At 39.6% G+C, this 11,852-nt stretch overlaps 2 protein-coding genes across 2 annotated transcripts in view; both read right to left on the bottom strand.

Moving 5' to 3' along the window:
* Positions 1-1,742: 1,742 nt before the first annotated feature.
* rps8a (ribosomal protein S8a) lies at positions 1,743-6,192 on the bottom strand. Its single transcript, XM_020591224.1, has 6 exons — positions 6,106-6,192; positions 4,747-4,853; positions 4,392-4,491; positions 3,968-4,143; positions 3,014-3,143; positions 1,743-1,894 (listed from the first exon to the last, which is right to left on the bottom strand). The coding sequence occupies exons 1-6, from the start codon at positions 6,107-6,109 to the stop codon at positions 1,785-1,787; spliced, it is 627 nt and encodes a 208-aa protein (XP_020446880.1). The 5' UTR covers positions 6,110-6,192; the 3' UTR covers positions 1,743-1,784.
* An 876-nt stretch (positions 6,193-7,068) lies between these two features.
* hectd3 (HECT domain containing 3) overlaps positions 7,069-11,852 on the bottom strand; it is an 8,424-nt gene continuing 3,640 nt past the window's right edge. The window contains 14 exon segments of the mRNA XM_020591658.1: positions 7,069-7,269; positions 7,504-7,575; positions 7,702-7,783; positions 8,001-8,075; positions 8,436-8,565; positions 8,727-8,933; positions 9,309-9,398; positions 9,514-9,627; positions 9,722-9,890; positions 10,002-10,054; positions 10,231-10,413; positions 11,014-11,095; positions 11,321-11,486; positions 11,607-11,689. Coding sequence (XP_020447314.1) covers positions 7,185-7,269; positions 7,504-7,575; positions 7,702-7,783; positions 8,001-8,075; positions 8,436-8,565; positions 8,727-8,933; positions 9,309-9,398; positions 9,514-9,627; positions 9,722-9,890; positions 10,002-10,054; positions 10,231-10,413; positions 11,014-11,095; positions 11,321-11,486; positions 11,607-11,689 — 1,591 coding nt within the window. The 3' untranslated portion in view covers positions 7,069-7,184.

Here is an 11,852-nt window from a genome sequence, read left to right as displayed (position 1 = left end):
ATTGTGTGGCTCATCAACTTTATACCTCTGTAGTTGCTACAACTCTGCACATCACCCTTGTTCTTAAAGATCGGCACTCGTACACTTCTCCTCCATTCCTCAGGCATCTTCTCACTCTCTAAAATCCTGTTGAACAAACTAGATAGAAACTCCACTGCTGTCTCTCCTAGACACTTCCACACCTCTACAGGTATGTCATCTGGACCAACAGCCTTTCCACTCTTCATTCTCCTCAGAGCCTTCCTCACCTCATCCTTTCTAATCTTTGCTACTTCCTGCTCTACAATATTCACCTCTTCCCCCCTTCTTTCCCTCTCATTTTCCTCATTCATCAGTTCCTCAAAATACTCCTTTGATGTTAATACTGCTATTTTGTTATATTACACAGCCTTATGCTGGTTTACTGTTTTGCACATTGAGAGCCGCCGTACCAGAGTCAAATTCCCGTGTGTCCGTCACACTTGGCCAATAAAGCTGATTCTTCATGTAACCAGACAGCCTATTTTACATTTTAACAAAAACCTGTTGGCCTGTTTTGCACCTTCACCTAGACCTGCTTAGCATATTCCAAGTTCTGCTTTGTCATGGGGTGTCCTGAAGAGACAAGGGGGCCTGCAGCCCAGACCACACATTGTTCAGTGTTCATTGGTCAAAATCAAGCACATACCTGAGAAACACACACACACACACCTGGCTTAGATCACATTTCAGCAAGCAGGCACAGGTAGGGGGGTCGACCTACTCACACCAAATGGCCAATAGGATTACGAAGTGTGAAATGTTGTACCTCTGTCTAGGGCGGGCCTAGCCCAAGCAGATAAATGCAATGAAAATATGTAACTCAGGGTTCAGAGAACAGAATTCCTGCGGGAGCTCTGTCGCTCTGATCCCAGCACTGTATGGGCGTTACCTGTGCCCAAACCTTGAGTAAATACGTTATCATTATTGTACCACTGTAGTTGGCTAAGGTGGAACTCATTTTAACCACTGTGTAGTTAGTCTATATTTTTAGCATTACTGTTTACATACTGTTTAGCAGTATAGCCAGGAACAGTTTGCATGGACTAGCATAAAATTCAAGTATTTCCTCACTTTACTTCTGTTCTTGAGGAAATATACTTCACCATCAGGTAAGAAGGCTCACCAGTGACCAAGTTTTAATTACACTAGACTATCCACAATTTCACCATAAATATCTAGAGATGAAACCGTGATGAGCAGTCATATGATTGGGTGAGTCCAGCGTGCATTTGATTTATGGATAGATCTCATTTTATGTGCCCCTCCATTCTTACTGGTGTTGGTTCTTACACTTTGTGATTCATGTTTCTACTGTGAAACATTAAATATTAGTAAAGTTACTTGGAGTATGAGTGATATGGGCAGATGATTGGTGAGGTTCTCTCAAATGGGTGTGAAGTAATTATTAGCCTACCATGAGTGAAATGCAGCTTTAATTGCATAAAAAATTCTCAGAAAAATTAAATGCCTTATATTCTGGCCCCATTTACATTTTTCTAGTGAGATTGAGTTTATGTAACGTAAAAACTGAATTTTATCATGTGTAAGCATAGAATATTCAACTGGTATTACAGCGACTGATCATGGCCAGTTCGTTTTAACTTCCTGCCTAGATTAGACATCTAGTGGAGTTTGGTTTGCTGTGGTAGATTAGACATCTAGTGGAGTTTTACTGCACCACAGCAAACCAATAAGAGTAAATCAGCAACAGCAGACAGTTGTAGGATGTTTGGATTTTATTGACGTATCAAACAGCTGTACATCTATTTGCCTTTCTTGGCCTTGATCTTCCTCAGGTAGAACTCCAGTTCTTTGCCCTCCAGGACGTAGCCATCTGCCCGCCCGCACTGACCAGGTTTGGAGGCGATACAAGCTGCAGGAGGGGAGGAGAAAACATCAAAGAAGGTGAATCAACTGTCTCAAACAAGCAGACAATAACGGGGTATTTAATTCTCAGGAAATCTTATATCCAGCTTTGAGATGACAAATGATCCACATAATACTGATGTCAGATTGACAGACCCCACCTTCCTAAAGACACTTAAATGAACAATTTATTAAAAGGCAGTCCTTCCCTTTTTCAATCATAGCTTTTAATCCTTTCACTCTGGTTTCTAAGAATTTGCCTGGTTTCATCCCATTAAACAAATTCACACATGGAAGTGTTCAAAAAAAGTTTTCCATTAACTTGAAAGCAGCTAAATACCTCGCCCAAGGGCAAATTGTCTTAAACTTGTGCAGCGCTTTTCTATGCTTTGCAGCACACTCAAAGTGCTTTCACACTATGTGGCCATCCACCCATTCGTACTCCCAATCGCTCTTACATTCACACACCGGTGTCATCACCAGGAGCAACTGGGGGTTCAGTGACAAGGACACTTCAACATGTGGACTGGACAAGTTGGGAATCGAACTGCTGTTAGAAGACGACTCGCTGTACCTCCCTGAGACACAGCCCCCCCAGAGTTAATTTCAGCACATGCCAAAACTCAGACTGTCAAGCTCAAGTATAATCTCTTTAAAACATGCCAATTTCAAAGCACTATTTCCCAGGATACAAGTAGTATCACATTTGAAACACGGCTCAAAACCATAGCATGTGTAAGGTTAAACAAGTGATTTGTCAGGATATGGCAGATTTGTATGGGTTCATTTTGTTTTCAGACATTAAGGTTTTAGAAAATACACTCATTGCAACACATCTAAACAAAGCTTGTCCCTTTTGCAATAAGACTAGAATGGATTAGCATCTGGTGCTGCAATAAATTAATTCTTAGTTCCAAACTACATACTCAAGGACCATATGCACATTATTAATGGAAATTAAAAATGATGGAAATCTGTTAAGTGACCCCATGGGGAAGACCGTGCGACTTTCACGACAGCCACTCGGCAGTCCAGGTGCTGAAAAATTATGCACAATCAATGCAGATGTTAAACCTCCTAGTGATCTCAGCCTACCAGAGAGGAAAGCAATGCACACTGGACTTACCTAGCAGTTTTCCCTGCTGGAACTGCTCCTCCAAGAGGGTGCTGATCTTGGCCATCTTTTTACGCTCATCATATTTCTTCTGGGTTCTCTTTGACCTCTTCTTGTTCAGAACCTCTTCCTCCTCAGGAGTCTACAGCAGCAGACGACACAGAACTTGTTAAGAGATGAAACACTTGAGAATTTTTTAACACTTTAATTCCTAGCAAATACTCTGATTTTAATGTTTAACAGTGCAGTAGATGTCAGTGTTGGAAACAGGTCTTTCTCAGTCTCTGTGTTATCATCACTTTAATTCAGTAGCAGAACTGAACAAAGCTTTCATCATGGAAAGACGCACAAGATCACAAACCACACACAAATTCATAAAGGAAAAACAAATCCCTTTAGTTATCTTCTAACCTTGGATTAAGCCGCAAAATAAATGTGCCTCTTATACCCCGTCCCCCCAAACATCACATTTCCACATACTAATTTCACTAAGCATAGGCAAAATTAATTTAAGCTTCCCAAAACCAAGGTGCAACTGCAGGGAGAGCTTATGGAAAATACTACACAACCAGCAATCTAACATTTATGAAACATTTTAGCTGTGGCATTTTAAGAAGAAAAGCATATACAACTGTAGAATGGACAAAAATATATGTTTACATGCATTTATTTTTCTTAAAGACTAACCTCTGATTATAATTTTAGCATTTCAGTGTAACAGCCATTATGACAGTATCATTGTATGCAGGAGTTTGGACAAATCACACGTTGATTTTTGCAATGTAAAGTAAATACAACCCATCTAGCAGACATTAAAAATTGTCCTTTCAAATGTCATGGCACCGTAACCTTTATTTGGTGAACTGTGATGTGCAAAAGCCTGGACACAGTTTTAAGTCAGTACCAAGCCAAAACAAAATATGGTGTGCAGCTACTATATTGCCATCACTGTATTTTTCCACATACCAGCTTGGCTCCCTTCTTGCGTCCCAGAGGAGTGGCGTAGTGGGCCTCATACCACTGCCTGAAGGGAAGGCTGTCGATGAGGACGATGCAGTTCTTCACCAGGGTCTTGGTTCTGACCAGCTCGTTGTTGGAGGCATTGTAGACCACATCAATGATCCTGGTCTTCCGTGTGCAGCCTGAGTACAGGAAATCAAGCATTGTTTGCAGGAGCAATCTTTTGCATTTTGTCTGTCAACTAATAATGGTCTTAATAAATATTTAAACATGCAAGTATATAAAACAGGCCTTTCTCAGAGTCTTTGTTATCACCACTTTCATTCAGTAGCAGAACTGGACAAAGTTATCGTCATGGAAAGATATTTGCCACTTTAAGGATGGTTCAAAACACCCTGTAAAACCAAAGTGACATTGAAGGGAAACTTACACTCAGAGCCCCATGAGAAGTTCCCAACATCCAGTCTCAGAGCACGGTACTTCTTGTTTCCACCACGGACCCTTACTGTGTGGATGCGACGAGGTCCAATCTAAAGAAATAGACAACTTATATTAGTGTCAAAACGCATGTTTAGTCTGTATTCTGAAGGAACATAGAAAATAAATATGATTTCATAAGCATCAAGGCGTGTCAGAGTAACTATGACAAGTCCTAACATTGGCAAGTCAAAAGCTTTGAACCAAAACGGCCCAAAAAAAAAGACCTACCTAAGGTCAACTTTTCATCACCCACGCTACACATTCACATTAAGCTCAGCTTTAGCAGGCAAAACCACTCTATTCACCTTTGTGTTTGCAGGGGGACGCCCAAGCTCATACTTCCTCTTCTTGTGGTACGGCTTACGTTTACCGCCGGTCTTACGGCGTTTATGCCAGTTGTCCCTTGAGATACCTGAACAAATCAAATTGAGTAACCAGGTGTTAGATCAGTGGACAACTCACAAGATGACCACCAAAAAATGATTCAGGATGCTTGAGCAATCAGTTCTCCAAGGTAAAGGTTGTCCGCAATTTTAATTTGGATTCTGTATGAAATTTCATCATGTCACTCAAGCAATTACAAGCTGCCTTCACTGATAAATAGGGCTGCATGTTTAATGAAGGAACACTTCCAAATGCTACACTTTTTCATGCTAAAACAGACCGCCCTGATTTCAAACATACCTCAATGTCCAAATAAACCTATGATCTAGAGCTGCAAGGAATCTACCATCAGAATATACAAATATGCCAACAGCTGATTGTTTTTTTGTTGTTTTCAATGACAAAATTTTCTGCTTCCACCTTCTCAAACCTAACGTGGTATATGTAGCCCATGATAGCAAACTAGGCTAAATATCGTATAGGCTTGGAAATTTAAGACAAACCAACAGTTGATGGGGAACTGGGGAAGACATTTCTAATGTGTTTTTTTGGAATACTGACCAAACTACCAACAAAATTTGACAGATAAAAGTTCGTCTCAGATTTAATATAAAGCATACACTAAACTATCATCATTTACTTAATCTAGATAATTTACATCAAAAACAGGCTGCATTGTGGCAAATTTTTGTAGCAATTTCTAGCCCCTACAACTAAATTACTTTGACCTGCAGACACATGCACGCACGTGCGGTGTAAGATACGTTAATATACTGATAGCTATAAATATAAATTAAATTAGTTAAACTCAAACAAGAGGTAATACCCAGTTTTACCTGAAGCGTTTCAATTTAACGACAGCATCGTGACATGTTCAGAACTAGCATTACCTGCCTGCTAATGCTAACACTATCTCTAAATTAGCCTGACGCTTAGAAATTTAAGCACAAAACCCTTTTAACACGACTCCTAAGCAGCTGAAATGTTAGACGGACAACGCCAATCTTGCTAAAGCACCTCAAACATTGCAGTCTGCTTAGCTTCAGCATCCGCAGCTAACAACATGTCTAACGTGAGCAGCCATCTTTGAGTACTTCACACATCGAGTGTAAACTACTTCTTTAAAAAAATTAATGCAACTACTAAAACAGGTAAGATAAAGCTATACCAATTTAAACAACATTTAGCTTCGAAATAGCAAACCATTATTGGAATAATCCTTCGTTAAATCATCAGATGGACACAGATTCCCGCACCAATCCTTGGTTGAAAACACATACCCATTCTCAGGCGCCGGCTAGAAAGAGGAACCGTAAAGGCTCATGGGGAGGTTTGAGGCAACGTGTTGTCGCGAGAATTGACGCCACAGTGAACGAGGTTTCTTGTACAGTAATTCATACCGCTATGATTTATGGCAGAATGTCTCTGTATTCATCACCTCCAAAATTCATTATCCCCTTGCTGTGAAATGGGAACATGTTTTATTTGGTCTGTATAACAATAATAGAAAGGAAAGTGACAAACTACATTTAATTAACTTTATTCTACTCATGGCAAAATTTTATATTCACAAATGCAAATTCTCTAAATCTAAACCCTTCTTCCCTGCCCTGTTATGCGAAATTAAAAATTATTTCTCCTCCATCCTGAAGAGCGAAAATAAAAAAGCTATCAAAATTTGTAATATATGTACTTCCCTGAATTTTTTTACTTAAGTTTCATGTTCACACTGTCTGCTTCGATGTTGTTCTTGTTTTTATGTTCTTTATTTTATGTTATAGTCCTTGTGTTTTCGTTCTATTTACTTATGTATAACTACTGTCTTATGCCTTAATAAAGTATATATAAAAAATTTTTTTAAAAAGTAATTCATACCGCTTCTTACTATACAAACCACATTTTTTTCAAAAAATATTTGTTGGTATTTAGGTATAGATAGGTAGTAGGTATAACTAAATCAGCATATATTAAATATATATTATACATATTACTATATTTATTTCATGTATGCATGCAACTATTAAATTCCATATTTAATAGTAGAATCGAAAAATTATTCAATATGATTTAAATATATCAAAACATTTCTAATTATATTGCATTTAGCTTACAATTTAATGTAATTATATATTCATCCCTATATACAGCAGATAAATGTTAAGACCTAAACTTCACATCCATTCATTTAACATTTCATTCAAGAAACGTGATTTGTAAAAAAAAGCTGCATCCATGTTTGTATATAGTTCTTTATTATATACAGTTTGGATTATTGGCAGTTGTGTAGATTTGGGAATAAACGTGGCAACATTTTCTATTCAACATTTGTAAGAATTTGATCAGTGAAGCAGCAGAGAGATCACTCTTCCCAGGGGCTCATATCTGTATCGATGGCCACACAGTTGTACGCAGCATAACGCAGTTTCTCTTCACAAACCTTTGCACTGCAGGAGAGAATGAACAAGAGAAGAGGAAGAGGTATGTGGCAATAAATATATTATTACAGTCAAAAGAAGTTTTACAAAAAGTCGCTGTTTCATAAGACAAAGGCAACTTACTAAAAACAGCTTTGTGTTATATGATAATGCATGCAGTACATCGTGAACCCAACAGTATTTTTAATGTACACATTAATATATAGTAACTAAATCTCCATGTACAAAACAAGATTAATATACCTTTGATAGTTAGGTAAATAGAGTGTGCTGGAACATGTGGAGGATTGTGGAAGTGCATCTGTAGTTTCAGAGCTGAATCAGGAAACAAAACATTTCAAAATAGAAAAGTGAATAGCTTCATTTTCTAAATTTTCTATTTAGCTATCATTGGCAGAAAGTACATTTTCTGTCATTAAATTTCATTACAGATCCACTCACCCTTGTTTGTCAGGAAAGACGTAGATTGGTGCAGGAAGACGACTTCTACCGGTTACAAACCTCAGAAACCTGCTGCGATCCTCTGAAAACAACAACAACAACAAAAAAACTGTCACAAAATACTTTCCATAAATTCCAGTTCAATACCCTCATCTCATCAGTAATACAGAGGTGTAATGTATATCTTCAGTACAACAACTACACAAAGATACATGTCAGGATTCAAACTATGACATGATGTAAAATACTTTCAGTACAGTTATCAAGCTCTCTAAAATGCTGCAAAACAATAAACTGACCATTTGTAAAGTTTGTCAGCGCTTCCCACAAGTACTGCACTCGAACATCACTTTGCTCTAGGTCTTCATAGCGTGCTGGTAGGGAGACAGAAACAACATTGATGCATTACAGTGATGCAGAGTGCTGACTACAGGATTTAACTGAAAATGCTTTTCCTTCACATGCACATTAATGGCTTTCAAATAAGAATTTTAGCTTATTATTTTCCTTTTAGATTAGGTTCCAAAGGATGTTGTTTGATAATCATCCTGTTTGGAGCTACTGTAAATGCTACCATTAGCGTACTACTATGCTCATGAGCCGACAATGCTAACATGCTGATGTTTAGCAGGTATAATGTTTGACATATTGACAGCTGTGAAGAACATTTTAACAGAGTGCCATCTCTTCAATGAATAGAAAATATGTGGTGGCTTAGATAAATGGACACTCACTGAGTCGTTTCAGGGCTTCCACAGTGATTTCTGGGTCTCCACACACTTTCTTTTCCACTTCATGCCAGGTGAGCAGGTCCAGCACAGCCTGAGGAACCACCTTCAGCAGCCCCACCTGCATGGCTGCAATCTGTAACGTGCATTTACATTTTTAGACACACTCTTCATTGGCTTTGTAGTTTTATACACATCATTATTAGTGGATGAGCTCATCCTGAAGAGCAAAAGCATCTGCTGCTAGAGAAGCAGCAATGCATGAGAAGGCAAAGTGTAACAACACTGAAGTCAGACCTGCTTCTTGCTCTCCTCTAGCCGAACCTTTCGCACCAGGCGGATAAACTCGCAGCGGTCCTCGTAGTGAACGGCCACATTACTGCCTCCAGGGATGAGCTCCACTAACTGGCCGTCGCTCAGCAGGGTGGTGTACACCAGGTCCTGCCCAAACCTGAACTCATATGTCTCCTGGTCCATGTTCTCCATGGCCTCCAACAGGTTTACCTAGACACACATTCAAATGTATATTGAAACAATGACTGATTGTGTAGAATACTGTATGCTATGTAAATAAAAAAATACTGATGGAGACTGTTTAATCTATATTCTAAATTTATGGTAAGGAAGCTGGAAAGCTGGAAAGTTGGGAAAGGTAAAACAATGGCTGGGGTGCAGTAGAGGCCATCTGTGAAATGAAAACCAGGTCAAATGAAGTGTAAGGAGATTTATTGATTCTCCAAATACTAAATTCTTCTGCTTACAAAGACTGCTTTCCCTTCAAAGGTAAGTATTTCAGTCTACCTTTGGCCATTACTTCATAAGGGTAAGATGTACTTTGCACAGCTGTCAAGCAAATGTAAATAATATGAATGTCTTCACCAGGATCGAGTCTACAGCAGGGAAATCTTTACTCCAGCTGATGGCCTCCCCAGTCAGCTGCTTCCACACCAGCCCAGGCAGAGCCAAAACCTGCACACACAGAAGAAGTCAGGAAGCCAAATCTACAGCATATTGCACATCTTCTCATTCTTACTTTACAGTGTTGCAAACGATATACAGTAGGTGGTGAGTGAGCTTCTCTTACCAAAAAGTCTTTTCCCCTGAGAGCAGCTCCCATGAGTTGACCGATCCACTCGTACTTGTGGAACTCTTTACAAGATGGATTGGGGACATAGTAATCTCTGGCCTCTAAGGCGCCCTGAGACATTAGGAAAAACATCCACATATCCAGTGATAACACTGAAGTCCAGTGTAATCTTGACTGTGTGAAGGCAATGACGGTGAGTGACTACCTGGTTGGATGTACGGCAGAAGAATGGCAGAGGCATGGAACACTCCGCTGAGCTGGGGCAAAGCTCCTCAGACATGTCTGCCAGGCTGTCCCGAAATCCACCTCCTTGGTCAATGATTCCCTCTGCAATGAACTTACATTCCCACCACTGGTCATACCGTGCAGGCCATCTGATGGATGAAAACAAAAGGCTGAGGATTTAAATTCCTGTGCCTTGTAGTGACATGTTCAGGAAAGACATCTGAAACATGAGCCTGAGAAGGAAAGCTGAAAATGCATACCTGTAATCTAAAGTCTTCTCAAATTTGTCGGATGGCTTGAGACCTTCATACACCTACAGGAGAGGACAAAAATAAACATCATATGGAAACAGCAAGCGCTTCAGTCATGCATCACAGAGTCAGAAACAAACAAAAAATTGAGGGTAAATGATCCACTCTAGAAGAGGAACACCAAACAGTGAATTTTAAGCTTCTCTCCTCAAGACAACAGTAAAAGTCCAGTTGTTACCTGATTGAACACCGCATTCTTGCAGCTCAGGTCCAGAGAGGGGTTGTCTCTGTGCTCCATGGCCAGACGCCTATTGATGTAGAGCCGGGGCATGAAGTTTGGCTTACTGGTCTCAGAGTCCTTCAGGCACTGAGTGATGAGGGCTGAGCGACGTTTGGACAGCAGCAAGAATTGCTTTATGCTCTAGAGGGAGCCAGAGAACACACAAAAGAGTGGAGTTTCATTTTGTTGGAGCTTATAAAGAGTTTTAAAGTGGAGGTGCCGTGATAACATTACATTACATTAGTATGGCCTATTGCCAGCTTCATGCAATAATACACAGTCAGCTCAACTCTTACTGAAAGTATTAGTGAGCATCTTGTTTTTTCATTTTCCTCAAAAATGAATGCACTCATAGAACTTAGAGATATTGACAAAAGAGCAAAGTGGCACAAATGGATTCTTCATGCTCTCCCAATAGCAATCCCTATTTAATACTACTGTATTTGACAGTCCTTTGCACCAGTTTTTGTTTGCCTGCTTCTTTATTGAAGAAACTGTATACTAAGTATAGCATATGGAGAAAATGACAATAAATTCTACCTTGACTGTGACCTTGAGTGTCAATAACACATTTTCCTTTTAATCTTAATAAAACACACTGTGGTCGATACCTCTTTGTAAACTCATAAAGTGGGTATCCATTAAAACATAACGGTAAAGAACAGCTGCTTAGGGTTTATTGCTGGTTACTAATATTCAAAGCTTGTACTGTATATTTAAAAAAAATTCAAGATGACTCACTTTGATCTGGTTGAAGGTGCCCAGGCTGTAGTCCCAGGCTGGCACCAGGTGTGGGAGCACACTGTCCAGGAGACAGATGAACCTGCATAGAGCGAGACACAAGCAAATAACCACCACAAACATTCATCCATCCATTATCGATGCCGCTTATCTAACAGCACTAACCACTTTACATTGTAACTGGTTAATTACTGGTCATGTACTAGCAAAGTTTTTTCTGAGCAAAGCCAAAGATATCACAGCTTCATGATAAATATTTAACTCTGTGACTATAAGAACACTGGCAATGTGATGAACACAGACCCACCTCTGGATAACCAGTGCTCTCCGGTACAGGACGTCAGGTTGGGTGCCCTGCAGGCGAGGATAGCGCACCAGGTTAGAGGACTGGAAAACGTCGGCATTCAGACCCAGGTCCCTCTCACATGACGACTTAATCTTCAAGCCTCGGATCCGGACGTCGATCCCTTCATCTACAAAAGCAAGTTTCAGGTTCATGACATTAGAAGAAGCACTAGAGATAGTAATTAAATGTTAACAATGACAGAAAATTTGGTTAAAATAGATAAAAACATGCTAAAAAAAACCCTTGCCTCTACATTCTTCAATTCGGACTTCAATGACAGGCAGGTGGGATGTCATATCCTCCAACACACACACTTCTCCAATCAGGTTGCTAATGGAAAAGAAGAGCAGAGACAGGAGAAAATAACTGTCGTCAACCAGACTAAGTATTTTTGAACATGCTGAAGATGAAGAAATGTCTCAGTGTAGCAGGCAAATGTGCTACATAAAAAATTTTATCAAGAGAAAATAGATTCTGAGCATTCCTTCAGCAG

Source organism: Monopterus albus, unplaced genomic scaffold, assembly GCF_001952655.1.
Source record: "Monopterus albus unplaced genomic scaffold, M_albus_1.0 scaffold14.1, whole genome shotgun sequence".
NCBI classification, from domain to species: Eukaryota; Metazoa; Chordata; class Actinopteri; order Synbranchiformes; family Synbranchidae; genus Monopterus; species Monopterus albus.
The sequence above is the reverse complement of the archived record's forward strand: the minus strand, read 5'-3'. Positions and strand labels throughout refer to the sequence as shown.

Bases quoted from the DNA above. Each gene is read 5' to 3' on its own strand.
- rps8a (XM_020591224.1), bottom strand. The intron at 3,144-3,967 runs GTATGTGGAAAA...CTGCTGCTGTAG, and splicing joins GCAAGAAGGGAGCCAAGCTG to ACTCCTGAGGAGGAAGAGGT. The intron at 1,895-3,013 runs GTAAGTCCAGTG...CCCCTCCTGCAG, and splicing joins CCAGCAGGGAAAACTGCTAG to CTTGTATCGCCTCCAAACCT.